The 17,077-nt window shown below is 38.0% G+C and overlaps 1 protein-coding gene across 1 annotated transcript in view; it reads right to left on the bottom strand.

The window, feature by feature from the left end:
* ELL2 (elongation factor for RNA polymerase II 2) overlaps positions 1-17,077 on the bottom strand; it is a 34,503-nt gene continuing 17,426 nt past the window's right edge. The window contains exons 5-12 of the mRNA XM_065663109.1: positions 14,344-14,603; positions 12,508-12,632; positions 12,276-12,363; positions 10,273-10,834; positions 7,365-7,434; positions 4,577-4,748; positions 3,582-3,626; positions 1-3,445 (exon numbers count right to left, since the gene is read on the bottom strand). Coding sequence (XP_065519181.1) covers positions 3,317-3,445; positions 3,582-3,626; positions 4,577-4,748; positions 7,365-7,434; positions 10,273-10,834; positions 12,276-12,363; positions 12,508-12,632; positions 14,344-14,603 — 1,451 coding nt within the window. The 3' untranslated portion in view covers positions 1-3,316. The remainder of the gene's footprint in view (positions 3,446-3,581; positions 3,627-4,576; positions 4,749-7,364; positions 7,435-10,272; positions 10,835-12,275; positions 12,364-12,507; positions 12,633-14,343; positions 14,604-17,077) is intronic.

The following is a 17,077-nucleotide window of genomic DNA, read 5'->3' as shown; positions in this document are numbered from 1 at the left end:
TTGCAAAATTAACATTTTACTGAACTTTATTTGATGCAGAACAAATAGGAAAGTTGACATTTTACTGAATTTCAACTGATAGAGAACAAATAGGCAACAATGGCTCAAGTATTCGTTAACAAAACACCCCAAGATATTTCACGTACAGAGTCTTAATACAGTTTGTATGGAATCAATTCGAAAAGTTGTAAAATACTCTCCAAGTCAGAAATGGGGACTCACAGCCTTGTTTTAAGCCTTCATGTTCCCAAATATTGTCCTCCCTTGACCAATTTCATATCCCTCCCTAAAAGGTCATTATGGAATTGCTAGCCACATCCATCTCCCATCAGGTACAGAAACAAAGGACAGTAAAATTATAAAGAGAACTATACTTTAAAGTAGCCATAGGTCTTTGCACGGATCAACAGTTACTATCTAGAACAACTGTTTGTAGCATTACTGTTCTAAACAACATAATAAACAAAGTTACAATAACACCACACTAACCCAATTTCTGTCTGAAACCTATTGAAGTAGGCTGCCTCCACCACTTGCCTATATGTTTTACCCTTCCAAATGATCTGAATATCACCTTTTTTTTTGTCCGATAAATGGCAAGGTAGAGTGCAGAATTAAAAGCAGTCAAGTGAGCTGTTTCAAGTGACAGCGTAGAGCATAACTACAACTTACAAGAAAAAAATACTTCTGGTGCAGTTCTTCTCCCTCAAGTCCCAGCAAGACTGGAAACCAACCCTCCTAAACTGTGCTTTTTCAGCCTAAAGGGAAGGGCTATTGCCTCCCTTTCAACCATACAATTTTTATATCAAATGTAGTGAAATTCATTATTTTCACACAGAAGATGTGGACGATTGACTCTCCTCTAGATTAATCATTTGCTTCGGTTTTGTAGTAGTGTAACCCCAGCCAAGATGCCAGAATAGGCAATGTTTGTTTCCGAGTAAGCAGGCCAGTTTTGCAGGAAAGGCAATCATTCAGTCAGAGGCCCTGCTTTTGTAGGCTCCCAGCATTCACTGAACTCAATGATACGTAGACTTACAGCACTATTTCGCAATACACATGCTGCAGGGTGTACTTGCAATGCTTCAGAAATGCCCAGTGCAAATGAGCAAAACCTTCAATTAAGACCTTTACAGTAGCTTGCCAGGTCTGGTGACGACACGCAGTGCCAGATCTCTGAAGTAGCACTAACCTCCAAACTGCAACACATACACAGCCTATAAATCAGAAGATTCATGTGAATGCTGGTCTATGGCAAAAGGTAGGGGGGAAATAAAATCAATTAACTGCACTGAGTCCCAGTTTTACAGTGACGGTAGTAGCAGTGATTACAACACATCAAAACAGTTGTAGCAGTATCATCATGTCCTGTAACAGCCGATAATATCAGATCCAGGCATGCGGGAGTACCAAACTGCCGAAATGTGTCCCAGTATCAGGAACCGCGTGTTGTTTTAAACTGAACAGCCACTTCATTTCTAGGTTGAAAGCAAACCACCCAGTGAAGCTGCAACATAACTGCCATGAATTTAACAGTTTCAGGGCACGACTGTGTGCACACGCTCAGGACAAAATCCAGTCATTAAACCCAGGTGGATGCAGCTCTAGACGGGAACCAAGAAGTCTTCTCTTCATTTTGCTATTTGAAATGTGAAGTTGAAAACAACTATACCAATACAAGGGTCCTTAAAGTCAACATGGTCTCAAGAAAGTAACAAAACCCACTTGCTTGCTACTCACATCTTTGAACTCACAATTTAAGGCAAAAATTCCATTGCTTTCATTTACCTGAATACATGTTTTCTGGCAATAAAACATTTTGTTTACAACATTGTTTTGTTTAAAACATTGTTTACAGTGATACATAACAGCTTTTTTTTTAAATGCTGGAGGATAAAGTCCCTTAGCAATACTTGCAAAATTTGGCAAAAGTCCAAAATCAGATTTGCATATGTAATGCTTCGCGGCAGCATTTTGAAAAGACAAACACAGTAAGACACAAAAGATTTTGTTCAATTGTGACCAAATAACCTGTGATTTGATAAGGTAAGCGATGGTTTTACAAGAAGCAATGGTTTTACAAGAAGCAATGGTTTTACAAGAAGCAATGGTTTTACAAGAAGCAATGGTTTTACATCAAGCAATGGCTTTACATCAAGCAATGGTTTTACATCAAAATAAACCAAAAAACTGCATGAAATGGAAGTTTGTGCTGTTTGGTGATCACAGTATTTTATAGTTAAATACATCCATTCTTTGTTATATTCCTGGTATCCAGGACAAAAATCTTTAAAATACATTTCATGTAGCAATAGCTTCTTTGCATATCTCTCTTTAAAAATATTTTTTGAATAATGATTATTCAGTTATAATTCTTATCCCCAAATAATAGTATATAAATAGGTAACCTACATGTTTAATTTTATAATCTTACCCCAAAACTATATATCTCTTTCATTTTTGTAAATTATCAACTTCTTCAATATTATTAAAGCTGACAAACTATTGAAATGGAATGTTCTCATCTTCTATGACAGAAGTAGGAATCTTACAGGAAAAACCTACAGCAACACTTGTCAGTTGTTTTAACCTGAGTGTCTGGCCTACTTAGAGTAGCAGCTTGTTTTTTTTCCCATCACACATGCTCACATTCACACGTTCTTGCACACACACAAGAGTACAAGCATACACTTCCAGACACAAGTAGGGTACAAATAGGCCATGTAGTGCTTCCCAGGTGCTTCAGCAAAGTGGAAAGCAATGTAGTGAAAAATTTAGCTACACTAAATATACCCAATCAAATACTTTAAGGCAATCACCGCAAAGGCGGGTTTAAGTTGCACGGGTGAGTTTCTGTTGTAACAAAATGGGCCATATATAGCACATACGTATGCTTCTTTAACCATCCAAAACAATGTGATTTCTTTTTTAAAAGTATTTTGTGCAAATTTCTAAGCTTTCTACCATTTAAGGCAAAGACTTTGCATTAATAAAAAGGTCAGAACCTAGCCTTATATTTGCCCCAAAACAATTCAGTTTGCTACAATATTTTCTTATAATGTGCAGAATTTCATAGTAAAGGTACTGGTTCCCCAGCATCTACTGATAAAATTATTTAAAATAAACAAACATAAATCTTGAAGAAAAGAAGGACCAGAAAAATATGCATATAGCGACAACAAATAAAGCCTAAAGTAGTTAAGTCTGCTACTACTGAGAGTTGCTTAATGCAGAGTTTGATACTATTTTTTAGAATCTTAGAGCAACTAATCTTAGGTTTTACATAAATAAGCTTCGGTTCATTCACATGTCCCGATCAAGGCAGATGACTAACGTCATCACTAGGGTTGCGTTCATCGAATTCCATAATCAGTCTCTTGATGTGAGACAGCTTGCTGTGGAGATACTCGCATCTCCTCTTCTGTTCATGGTAGCTGGGATGAGACTGTAAAGATAAAAAGAGAATCAGGACATGAAAACGTTTCTGCAGAAGAGTTCAGTATTTCATGTCCTTTGCTTAAAAATTGACTTGTGCCAGCCTCAGTGACTACCCCATCCCACAAGTCTGCCGTTACACATACCTGTGCTAACTCTCGGTACTCTTCTACAACTTCTTCATGAAGTACCTTCAAATAAAAAGAAAATTAACAACATTTCACTACTAGCAGAAAATGTAAATTTACATAACATACTGAAAATATACTCGGTTTCACTCAAGATATTTTCTTAGTTGTGAACCACCACTCTTCTGCATTGCAAAAATAAACCCACAGCCCCCCGTATCACCCAAGATCTGAAATTAAACCTGTAAATAGGCAACAAAAGGAGCATGTGTTTGAAGATGCCCTTTCAGAAGCTGCTCACACAGCTGTCTGTGTTCACAGACAGCTCAAAGAGGTGGAGTCTGAGGGCTGAACAGCTTTTTGCAGAGTTTTCTCAAGTGTCAAAAACCAGAGCTAATCCACGCAGGGTCAGAGCATGTATGCAAATTCTTCAAGTTTTCCCTTTGTCTGATTGCACAGAACAAGGGGCTTTAAAATACTCAAAAATGCATTTGCAATCTGGCCAACAAATAAAAGCCAATCAAAATCCTCAGTGCACAGAGAATTGAAGAACTCTCATATTAAACATGTGGAATTTGTACGTCCAAACCAGAGCAGTCCAGGCTGGAGATCCAGAATATCAGATTTTTAAACTCCTTCTATGCTAAAACCATAGCTAGGATCAGCTACCTGTAAGATGGGTAAGTTGTGGATACAGATTTAGTTAAATGTCTAAAATTATGGTGAAGAGAGGGCCATGGAAACCTCTGGGATTACAGATTATTCCAGTCTTCTTCCCCATCTGTCCAACAGCACTCCCTCGCCTTGCCTGGATGCTGAGGTGGTCGGCAAAGACTGAGCTAGTCTGGTAGTTCCAGCTATGTGACCAGCCACTCAGACACTGAACCTGGCAAGTCTTTGAAAATTACATCTATAAAATTTAATAGATAAATATATGAGGGATCTGCCTGTGCTGAAAATGTGGACTTTTGGAAGGGATAGGAGGGAGATGAAACACTTTCATCCTTCTTTACCTCATATTCTTTGGACCCGGGAGGAAGATGTTTCCGTCGTTCATCAAACTTCATGAATCTCTTGGTGATACTCTCTACCCAAGCATGCAAAATTCTGTATTCACCATACACGGCATAGAAGTCTTCCCTGTAACGCTCACGTTGCTCTTTTGAGATGATGGCTGTGTATTTCCTAATGGAAAAACAAGCACACATGCAATTTCTCCCAAGGACATAGAGAATATCAAGCATAGATACCCAAGCTATAAGTCAGTTAACTGACTGCTTTCTATATGTAAGCACACATGCTCCAAGATAATTTATTTTGGAAATTGTAAAAATCTATCATATTTTTGTGACATTTATTTGCTAATATTTTATGTTTGAGGGTTTTTATTCAGAAGCTGCTAAAGTGTAAGAAAGTGTAGCACACTTACAAAACATTAGCAATCATTCAAATAAAGAATGACTAATAAATGCATCAGCTTCAGTGAAAGAAAAACTGCTAGATTATAATATCTTTCTATGAAGGTTAATTAAGTTACATTTACATTTGAAAATTCATTTAATTATATTTTTCATTTTTGGATGGAATTTAAGGAGTTGGATGCACTTAGATTTTTGGCTACATTTGTGCTTATAAGTAACAGTAAAGCATAGCTAATGATAAAATTTGCTTATTTTATTGAACACCAGTTCCATTGCTTCCATTTACCTAAGGCACTTTGTGAAATCTGAACAAAAACTTGATGAAATCTTGCATGAAGGCTTTTTTCTTTTTTCTTTTTGTTTTGGTTTGGTTTGGTTTTAGTTTGTTGGTTGGGTTTTTGTAGGGTTTTGTGTGTGTGTGTGTGTGTGTGCGATTTTGTGTGTGGTGGTTTTGGTTTGTTGTTTTCTGGTTTATTTTTTTTTTTAACTTTTAGAAATGGCTATTAGCTTCCATTCTAGTGGAATACATTCCTGCTCGTGGCTGAGGAGTTGGAAGTGAATGGTCTTTAAGTTTCCTTCCAACTCAAAACTATTCTATGTTTCTACAATCCATCTTTAATATCTGATTATGTCAAATAACCATATCCCTTACTCCTCAGTATCGCTGTCCTCCACTGATTGAGAAACAGAGAGCAAACAGCTGAATCTCTTCACTTTCACCCAGCAGAGGCTGGGAATTAAATTTGAGTTCTCAGCCTAAAACATGAAGTACTAAACTGCTTCTCTGCTGGGCCAGACTTGCTTTCAGTCTTTCCAAGGAGCACCACTAACTGTATTAAGTACGAAGCAGGATGCTACCATGCTGTCTACCTTAAAGCAAACACAAAATGCACCAAAGTTCAAGTTCTACAGAGAGGCCTCACCTCCCTTGCTGATGTGATGTTAGTCCTCTGAGAGAAGCTGGTGAACCCAGCAATTCAGAGTGTTTTCAGAGACCAACAAAATTGTCCCCCCTCTTTTGTACTGTAAATATGATGAGGGGATTCAATGTTCCTGCTTAGGCCCATGCTGTGCAACTGCATGGCTGGGAAGTGTCAGGCTTATCCTGGCTTTACTTATCATGGTGCTCATTTCGGCTCTGATCATTGAAGGCCTGTCAAAACCTCAAACTAAGCCTTCCAATGGAGAAAAAAGCTTTATATTGGCTCTCACTATGCTAACTCCCTCTCCCCCCTCGCCTCCATAAAAAGAAAAAAAAAAAAAAAGGCATTTCATAGAAATTCAGGTTCCACTGACCAAGTTATTCCATTGCAGCCTCCTTCAACTTTCACATGTTTTTAAAAATGGTGACCCATAAAACAGCAGGAAAAAGTTCAGACACTGGGCATTTGCAAAAGCTACTTCTCTGTTTTACAACAGTAAAGAAGAATCCTCCTGACAGAGAAGCTTTAACATTCTAAAAAAAGTGTTTAGGCAATCAAATGATTCTGTTATTAGAGCTATTTCATTTAAAGCAAGTTCTTTAATACTTGTCAGGGATAAAAATCTTTTTTTATATAGGAGGTAAATTTTAACTTTTGGGAATGCTAATCTGATGTGTGACAACTTGTTAAAGAGCTAAAATTAAACTTACTGCGAAGTCCTTCTGTAACTTTATAGACTGCATTGTACCAGTCATTGTAGATGCATAACATTTTACAGTCAAGTTTAATGCATTTTTATCTTGCTTTGTAGTAAAAATTAAGCAGCTGGCATTTAAAATCTGAATTGGGGGGGGGGGTATTTTTGTTTAGCTTTTTGGTCTGCAATTCTGTGGTGAAATTGGATATTTTGCTGTAGCTTCAGGTTAGTCAGTGGCTATTTTATATTAAAGCTTCAGTAAAACCTTTGATGGTTAACTCTCTTTAGCTAATATACAGGCTTTGTCATGTTGGACTTTAAAGTTTGCCTTCTTCCCTCCCAACCTTTACAGCTTAGGTGCACTAAGCAGTGAGAACACAAAAAAGATGTCCAAATTTATGTATTGAGTATCTTAGTATTCAGCTTTCCTTCGGTATTGCCTCACTTCTAAACAGTGAAGGTTCATATTCCTTTTTACTGTGCTCTTGAAGAAGAATAAACACCTTAAGTTGTCTTCTAAAATATGTTTAAAACCCTTTTTAGCACTTCTATTCCCCCACAATAATTAAGGGATGACAACCTCAGACCTTAAAATTCACAGGTACTCAAGCAAAGCAGTAGGGTGACTTAAAGGAACTTAATATTATTCTAAAATTATATTTTGGTAAATTTTCAATTTTGTAGCTAAATGAGAGCTTTTATAGGTGAATTTTCAACTGCTTCCATGAATGGCAAGAGAGTTATTTATGATTTTACTCACATTAAGTAGTCTGGCTGTTCAGTTGTTGGTAAAGGAAGATATGTGGAGGCAGCGAGAGTTTCTTGAATTCCTACAGAAAAGCAGAATATGACACTTGTGGTAAGCAGATTTTTAATACAGCCAAACAGTACCAACCTAATGGACCTGAAAAAAAACCTTTACAGCTTTATTCTCACAGTGAATTACTTCGAATAAGCTCTATATGTTAATAATAGAGCCCACACAAGCTTCTCCACAGTAGGCAGTACCACAGTTTAGAAAATGGCATGGCTACTTTGTTCTACAGGCTTTGTGCTACTGCAATATTAACCTGAGGTCAGCTTTTCTTATTTGAAGACGTGGCATCTGCACAGCAATTCAAGTTATGCAGGAACAGATGTAGCTGCGCACAAGACAACAGCATGATACGTAAATATGTATGTGTCCTGGGTTCAGCTGTAGCAGCCATTTTTCTCCTTCTCAGTACTTGGTACAGTACTATGGTTTTGACTTTCAGCCTGAGAACAGTGCTGATAATACCGATGTTTTTAGTTGTTGCTAAGTAATGTTTACTCTGACCAAGGACTTCCTGCGTTCCAGGCTCTGCCAGGGAGGAGGGGAAGCCGGGAGGAAGCAGGGACAGGACACCTGACCCAAACTAGCCAAAGAGTCATTCCATACCAGAGCACATCATGCTCAGTATATAAACTGGGGGGAGTTACCGGGAAGGGATAGATCACTGCTCGGGTCAGGGTGGGTATCAGTCTGCAGATGGTGAGCAGTTGTACTCTCCTCCCTTGTTATTCCCCTTATCATTATTATTATTGGTGGCAGCAGTAGTGGTTTGTGTTATACCTTAGTTACTGGACTGTGCTTATCTCAACCCGTCGGAGTTACATTCTTTTGATTCTCCTCCCCATCCCTCTGGGATCGGGGGGGAGGAAGAAGGAGGGGAGTGTTTGAGCAAGCGGCTGCTTGGTTCTGAGTCACTGGCTGGGCTTAAACCACAGCAGCACGTCCTTTTACATATACATATATATCTATCTCAACATCCAGGTTCCAGCAAGAAATACAGTAGAAAGCTAAAGTTCTTTTCATGCCATGTTTTTATCCCTTCATCTCTGCCAATTACAGATATCCGAAATTACATTTAATTTCAACACTCTTCTAAGCAGAAAAGTCAGTAGCACTGTATACAGGTTGCTGGCATTCAGGCTTCAATAGCCTGCAATAAAGACTTGCTCCTCATTAACAGCAATACATGTTTCAAAGTTATTTGCACTTGTAAACTGTTCTTCTGCTCTTTTAAATGCCATTATGAAAGCATGATGTACTTAACCTCTAATCTCTCTTTTTAAAGAAGTATTTCAGGAGCATCCTTTTTGATAAATAAGAAAAATAGCTGCTGTAATGAAAAGTTAATAGGAACAGGAAGGAATACTCAGTATCTTGTTAGTACCTCTTTGCTTTTCATGTGGGGTTTTCTGGCAAGCTTAAGAACCATACAATCCTTTGTACTCATTATTAAGTTGCACTGACACTCTGTAAACACAGTGTTTTTACTAAAGCTCAATCATTCTCGCCAACCTCTAAGCTTCCTGAGCTTTAAGTCATTGGGAGAAAAAATAGCCATCATGCAATGTTCCACTTGATTCTTCTGCTTTAATATTAAAATTATATGGTACAGCAGGAATATAAAAAGTGTAAAAGTGGGAACAAATTTTGAGGGAAATGCCAGCAGTAATATTAGTAGTCACAGTATGTACAATACAACTTATGCAGACAATTCTGCTGTAAGCATTTAACTTCAAAAAAATTCAAGTGCATTTATTGATATGGCTCAGTCCGTTTCAAAGCTTCGCTATAAGCACCAACTTGAAACATAGTACAGACATATCCTTACCTAGCTGTTCAGAGTTTTGTTACTAGCTTCTGGAGAAAGATGCTCACATGTTCATGAATTCAAGCATGAACATTTCTAAAGCAACCTCAAGTCATGTGGGCACTGTGTAGTATGTCCAGGGTTGATGTGAAAAGACCATCTTAAGGCACCTTTATCTAGGAGTGCAATACCACTTCGAAGAGCCACCCTGCATACTCTGCAGATGCCTCCTACCTGTGATAGGAAAGGGCTAAACCTGACTTCTAATTTATAAGCCAAACCTCTGAAATTAAACACACATTTAACAAATGAACTGAACTCCACCCTATTTTCTGTGTGCTTATGTGCTAAGAAATCATGTATTCTTTGTGTGTTTCTGTTTAACTTTTCAATGCCATTTTAAGTGTGCACCATTTCTACACCTTTTGAAGTAATAAATTCTGCAGCCAAGGTGGAGAAGAGCTTACAGCACAGCTCAAACCAAAACTCTGGTAAAACTACATGTCAGTTTATGCAGGTTTTAGACTTCCCATGAAACAGCAGAGTTTAATGAATATGATACACGATGAAAGACGCTTATGTCATAGAATTTTAGTTAGGGTTGAAAAGGACCTTAAGATCATCTAGTTCCAGCTCCCCTGCCATGGCGGGGGTAGATCATGTCTGATCTACATGTTTCAGTAAACTAGTACGCAATAAATGTGTGACATGTTTTTATTTTCAGCATGCACTTTAAAACCTGCTGATGGAAAAAGAGTAAGTTTCAGTGAACTATCAGTGTTTTTCTAGTATCTAGCTCTTCCCTCTAACAAGTTTCTGCCCACCACAGCAACCCATTTAAGATTTCTTTGTTTTAATGGTTTTTGTATTACACAGTGAGAATTCTTAAGAATTACGTTAACTTTCAGTAAGAATCTTCATGATTATAAAGCTGGGATAATGGCAAAGTAAGTAAAAAAGTGACCACTTGTGTTTCCAGTCCCTGGATTTACTGGTGCTTTTCACCAGGGCTACCCATATAGTAGTTAGGAAAAGCAGTTTATTCACCTGAATCCAAACAGAAGAATTCTTCAAGCTTGGCAGTTTCTTCTTTTCTAACGTCTTTCTCCTTCTTGCTCACACTCCCAGTGCCCTGCATTTTGCTTTTGTCCTTCTCCTGTTTTTTCACCTTCTCGGGATTTTGGTACCACATCGCATACTTCTCTCTTGCAGACTTGAGAGACTTCACCCGCATCACAGCTGGTGCTTGGGTACCCAAAGGAGTCTTAGAGGTGTATTTTTGTTGCTGATTCTCAGAGGTGCTACTGTAATTTCGGCTGAAGCTGCCCACCAGCAAGTTGTTTGTCCCCCGACCATCAGAGGTGCTGGGGGAGCTGGAGCTGACAGTTTGAAGAGGGTCGTAAGTGGGAAGGAGTATAGGAGGCAGTGGCTGAGGAGGATGAGTAATGGTGGCTGCAGTGGTTACAGGCAGTGGGTGGGCAGCAGTGGCTTCCTTGCTGGAGAGCTGCAAGTGGCCACTGAATGCTGGCTGGACTTGACTGTTCGGCTGAGATACCCTCTGCGTCTCATTTAACAGAGGATCGAAAAATGTGTAACTCAAAAGTGGTTTCTGTGATAAGAAAATATGAAAAAAGTTATCAGAATTAGGTTTTGCTCCCATTCTGAAAAAGTAGTATTTCTGAGCAAGCAGTTGTTGAAAACACATTTTATCTGTAAGTAGCTTTCAAACAAGGAATAACTGCACCTTATTACACTGTTTATTTCATTGTTAAGTTTCTAATCTTAGCAAGCTGTTCTTCAAATCTACACCTGAAAGGTTTGGGGAGAAAGATGCTCTTTTCAGCAGCATTATCAAAGGCTTCACCAAGATGAGGAGGTTGGGTTTGTTTGCTTAGGTACTGATTTCTGTTTGGATATACCAGGTTAAGAGTCAGCTTTTGCTGTCACACAGCCATATTATTTCCTAAATCAACCCCAAGAAGCAAGCAGCAGTGTGCTTATCAGAGAGTGTGAAGTGCAAAGCTGGTAAGAATAGGTAAAAGCCTGAGCTTCACCACAGCTGTCATTCAGCTGGTTCTCCAGCTGAAACATGTTTTTCTCTAGCAAGTATACACCGCTGATGTTGACGTACAAGCAGCAGCTTTGACCAGGAGTGCCAGCCAGTTGAAATAAATCCAGAATCTGTGTGTAGAGAGGAAGGTGTAAAGAGGTTTTTGGGACCCGCACCATTTAATACCCTGACTGGAAGAAAGTTAGGGGGGAAAAAAAAAAAGAGGCCTGCCCTCTGTTTTCTATTTAAACGTAATCATCTCAGTGGTAAAAGACTTTCCATACTTCCCAGCTTATGGCTGTAGACTGCAAGCAGTGAAACACAGTTTTAATCACAGAAGGTATCAAACTTTTCCTTAAAGTAATACTTTTTTTTTATGCAGGGTTTTGCAAGCTTCTTCTGAAAGGGTTTGCGTTGTACTGTTGCATTGACAAGAAAACAGGACATGCACATTTTAAGTCTGAAAAAGCTGGGGGGAGGCAGATGTAGTGCCTGCTGATTCAGATCTGCCTTTTCACACCTGGGAAACCCTGAATCAAAACTAAGTACTTAAATCATGCCTATAGGGAGAAAAAAAATAAAATTCCTCCAAGTGGATCACTACTGTAATTTGTCCTTTCTCTAGACTTTCTTAAAATAGTAGCATAAGGATACAGTAGCCTACATTAGCACTGGGGTAGTTGGTGTCAGAGATTAAGGTGTGTTTAAAAAAATATTGTGCAGACCTAAGAATTGTTTATTTTTCTAAATAAACATTTAAGGTAGCATTCTGGAACAGAGAACACTAAATATAGCAGCCCTTAGGCTACATGACCTTAAGTTTTTTGCAGCCTTTGATGCAACCATCTTTAAAAAAATATAGTAATTCAATTAGAAATACATGTTCCTGTTTTTCATGTGTTAAAAACAGTATCAGTGCTTCACATCACAGCTTTTACACCACTATAAAGTGTGATATCTTGATACAGTGTAAATAATCAAAAAATAAAACAAAAAGTACCGGAGCAGTTGATGGAGCACATGTGTTAGAAGTTACAGAAGACTCTGAACAGCTGGTGCTGGTGGCATTCTCAGATGAATTTAATTTTCTGCAATGACAACCCAACATTTCAGGTTATAAGGCAAAAAAAAAAATATCTATGTTCTTTCATTTCTTTCATTACAGGGAGGACAGACATTAATTTCCCATTTTTTTAAATGGCTATTTTCCTTCCCTTAGAGACTGAACTTACCTAGAAAGTATTAACTCCAATGACTGTTTATCTATTTCACTGTATCCAGGCCAATCTTTTTGAATTTCTTTAAAGAAATAATCCTTCAGAGAGAAAGTATTATCCTTTGGGTTCAGGATGGCTACCTACAGGCAGACATTTAAGAAAATAAATGCTCATTATACCTAAATGCAAAGTACAGAAATAAGATTGGTACTGCAAAATTTGATCAAACCTCAAAACAAAATCACACACCAGTTTTGGGTTTTTTTTTTTTTTCAGACGTGACAATCAAAGTAGCTCTCAGACAATGCGTGCCAATTTTAAAAATTGTGGTAAATTTGGTATGTAGAAATTTGGATGTCAGAAAATATCAAACAGCTGCAAGTATGTATAAACGTACTCTATGAAAATCTCTCTCTGCACCATTTGTCTGGCTTTTTATCTTTAAAATATAATTAAGAATCAAGGCAAACTATGCCAAAACTTTAAATATTAACTGCATGAAATACATCAATACGCCAAGTTTTTTATTTTCTTTTTTCCTTTTCAATAACTGAAGTACACTATCTTCACATACAAATTGAGATTTCTTCAACTTCAGGACATCTGCTGTTCCCTCTACACAGCTATACTGTGATGGCAGAGCACAGACTACCTGGAACAACGCATGCCTTCCATCATTCCATTAATGGCCACAGTATGTCATCATTTGTCTTGATAAACAGAACTGCATCTCTTTCTCAAGTGCCTGAGTGACAAGAAACTAGCTTTCTCCTGAAGAGTTCTATGTGGTAACGAGCACTAAGCTTCTTCATTTATCCCATCAGTTTTAAGACACATCGAAGTTTTACAGATAGGGAAGGAGTAACTGCACTCATCTCTAACAAGCTGCATTTTGACAATGAGATTTAGTGCTAGTATGTTTAAGGAGAGGTGTACAGGCCCAAATGCACTTTTCTGTTTTGGAGACAGAGGATGGATTACAGCAAAGTACAGTCATGAGAAGGTTGTGTGTATGCCTTGCTACCTTTGAAAATGAAACCGGTATATATCATCAAATAAAAAGTAACTCAAGAAGTTAAAATGACCTAGTAAAACCTCGAGACCATTTATACCTAAAGTGGTGGTTTAGACTTCTACACCCGATACCTGTTCAGACTTCTGAAGAAAACAAAGAAAAACAGTCTATCAATCTGCCCCATACAAAACGCAGAATAACATATCAATACATCACCACTACCACTTGTCATGGCTTTGCTTATTTTTTTCCCTCCAAAACATGACAGACAAATAATAATAATTCATGTCTGCCTGTCCCCAGCTTAAAAAAAAAAATTAAAAGTAACAAAGATACCCCAAAACCATAATTCACTTCTTAAAAAAAAAAAAAAAAAAACCCTGAAGGTGCATTCTAAAAGCAGGAAACCTGTGCATATTCGATCTTAGCAAGTTCAGGCTGCTGCTTTTAGATTTATACAAAAAAACTCATTACGAAACCAAGAGAAACATGAATAAAAAATTATTTCACACAGTTGAGAGAATGTGTAGTCAGTTTCTCTCAGTTAAGCAGCTAAGCAGCGCAAGTAAAAGAGAGAACAAAATAAGACATTAGGAACAAAGCTAGAAACAGTTAATTATTGCCTGCCATTCTAGCAAAATCAAAATGCTCCCCCAGAGCTTTTCATTCTTTCTTGCCTTTCCTCACATGGACATGCAGTTTGGGGCATCTGTATAAAACAAAGAGCATTATGTACATTGTTTATTATTTTCTGATTTAAACACTGGAGTCACACAGCTCAAAATTACAAGACTAGCTGGAAAGAAAGTCTGCTGGCACAAACTCCATGGTCTCACCTGCTGCAGGATAATTCCAAGGCAATTCTTGTCCTTTTGGTTTACACCATCTTTCTGCAAGCGAGCAAGTAACTCTGGTTTCTTGTAATTCTTCAGTGCCAGTAAGTGAATCACCCTGTCCCTGTATGGTCGCTGAGAAATAGCGGTTACTGTGCGAGTTTTACGTATCATGTTTGCAGGGTTCATGGGAGTTGATCTCTTTCTGACAGGCACAAAATCTGGAATGCCTTCTGGTCGTCTTTTAACTGGTAGTCTTCTTCCTAAAGCAACAGTGAAAAAAAAAACCCAAAAAACCCCAAACATAAACAAGACAAGGAAGTTGATATTTGCCAGATAAACCCTGAAAATTGCATTTAGTTAGCATTTCAATATCTGTTTAGAATACAGGCAGTAAAGATGCATCAAGCTAGGCATTAACAAAGAAATATTCAATATTAAAAAAAGATGGCAAATGAGCAATTGATTTGTACCAGTAGGAAGACAACTGATTATTTATATGGATGGGGCTTTTATTATTTTTCCAGTTTATAAGCTCAAGCACTGAACACCCAAAACCAGGCATTCTTTTTAGATGAGTACTCTAAAGTATGATGCAAAGGTCCTCCATATAATTAAAAAGATATCCTACTAATGTCTAGAGAGACAATGTCTACAGAATTAATTGCATCACTGTTTAAAGAAACTAATGATGCTCAGTGTTAATCACTTGAGTTACCACAAGTTACACCACATTTTAAGCTGAAATGTTCCCCTATTATTAAATAAGATCAGGTTTGTTGGGAACAACACAACAAAAATGCAATAGTTCTTGGGCCCAGGGCCAGTGAAGTTTTAAAACATGGCCTGCACAGTGCTTTGGATCAAACTCTACAAACAGGCGTGTTTTGCAAGAGGAGGCACAATTCAAGTACGTGCAAGCGATGCATCCAGAATTTAAAAATAATACCTACCAACCTGAATCTCAGTTTTCCAGAAAAAGACACAAACTTCTCTACCCTGTGTTTTTAAATAGCATTTGCTACCAGACAGAAAAAAGGTTTCTCAGAATACTATAGAAAATCTTTGTAGCAAATATTATTTCTAATCCAACAGAAGATGTAGCACAAACCAGGTATTTTTCCAAAACCAACAACTTATGTTTAGTACATGAGGGACACTTGCTGAGTATTGGTGAGAAAATCCAGAGCTTGCTCCTTTCTATCAGACACACACAGACTGAGCTGTGCTTATCTACTTACTACATGTCCCTACGAATAGTAAAAATTTGCTTCCATTTTTGCAGTGGAGGCCAAACCTGTATAACTTTTCCACCTGGCACGCTCCCGGGACTCTGCCCTTCTGGTTTTCAGGAGCAAACCTCATCACGCAAACACACATAGTTACATTTTTTAGAACAATATGAACTTGTTAATTGTTTATCGAATGCATTACAAATGTTTTGACAAGTTAAATTCGATGCAGGTCACAAAACCCTGGCACAGACAATAGTGTAAGCAGCATTCCAACAAAACACCTCCTAAAGTCATGTCTCTGATTCACTTAAGAAAAAAAAAACCAACAAACCACTCTGAAAACATAACCAAATATTAACATGATTAACAACCACAGTTCCAGTTCTTAATTTGTCCTGCATGAAGCATGTTGCAAAGTCATCCTCGTGACCTGTCAACTAGACCTGTCCTGAGCATCCTCAAAGCCAGTCTGAAACAAAAGTACTAAATATTGTAACCGTCCTACTGCCAGTCTTCAGACTCAATTTATCTAATGTTAAATATTCACTTAAGATCTATTTACGCCACCAACAAGAATCACGCAGATGATTCAAGTGTCAAACAGAGCTTCCTCAGTGAGACATTTTGAAATACATGAAAGTGGCACCTCTCACATTGCCATTAACTAGCAGTTTAGTCAACACAGTGGAAGCAGTCCCAGCTCCACGTCCTGGTAGCAACCTGTGCCGAGCTCCCTGGGTGTCAAGGATACACACACCTAGTTTTGTATCTCCAAAAAACCGTGACGACTCTGGCTAAAAGAACTCTGCAGTACACTGAGGAAGAGCAAGCGCTGCACCACAACTCATCACTCATGTCTGCGCTGGCAGAGGACTGCAGACACAGCCAGGGAGAGCCTGTGTTACTTAATGAAGACGGATGGGCATGGTTCAGCTTGCTGCTGCGGGCAGGACCACTGCTGCCTGTACCACTGAGTGCCTGTAAGATGGATGCTTACCTTGTGTCTAGCTGCAAGCTCCTCAGTGAAATGTTTTGTGGAAAATGATGAAATCCATGGGACGATGGCAACATTACCTTACTTTAACTTCTTAAACAACAACAAAAAATAAACAAAAAACCCAAACAAACAAACCAAAACAACCATCAAAGCTATGGTCTTGTGGTAACAGTTACTTATTAATCACCAAGACATAAAATAAATAAAACTTAATCATCATTAGAAAGTGTGAAAAGCAATGTTTTTCATATTAAACTTCTGAATTTGTATGAGACTTCCTGAATTTTGTTTGTGGGGTTTTTTTGTTCTGTTTTTTTTTTTTTGTTTGTTTGTTTTTTTTTAGATTACAAATTAAACTTAATGGTTTAGCACAATGTTTAGGTACTCACAAGTGCTGTTACAAAAAAAAAAAAAAAAAACAAAACAAAACCAACCCAAAACCAAACAGTGGCTACTAAAGCAGCGAATTTCAGTGCATTGGATAGTGAAAACCCCTCACCTCAGT

The sequence above is a fragment of the Lathamus discolor genome, chromosome Z (assembly GCF_037157495.1).
Source record: "Lathamus discolor isolate bLatDis1 chromosome Z, bLatDis1.hap1, whole genome shotgun sequence".
Classification (NCBI taxonomy): domain Eukaryota; kingdom Metazoa; phylum Chordata; class Aves; order Psittaciformes; family Psittacidae; genus Lathamus; species Lathamus discolor.
The sequence above is the reverse complement of the archived record's forward strand: the minus strand, read 5'-3'. Positions and strand labels throughout refer to the sequence as shown.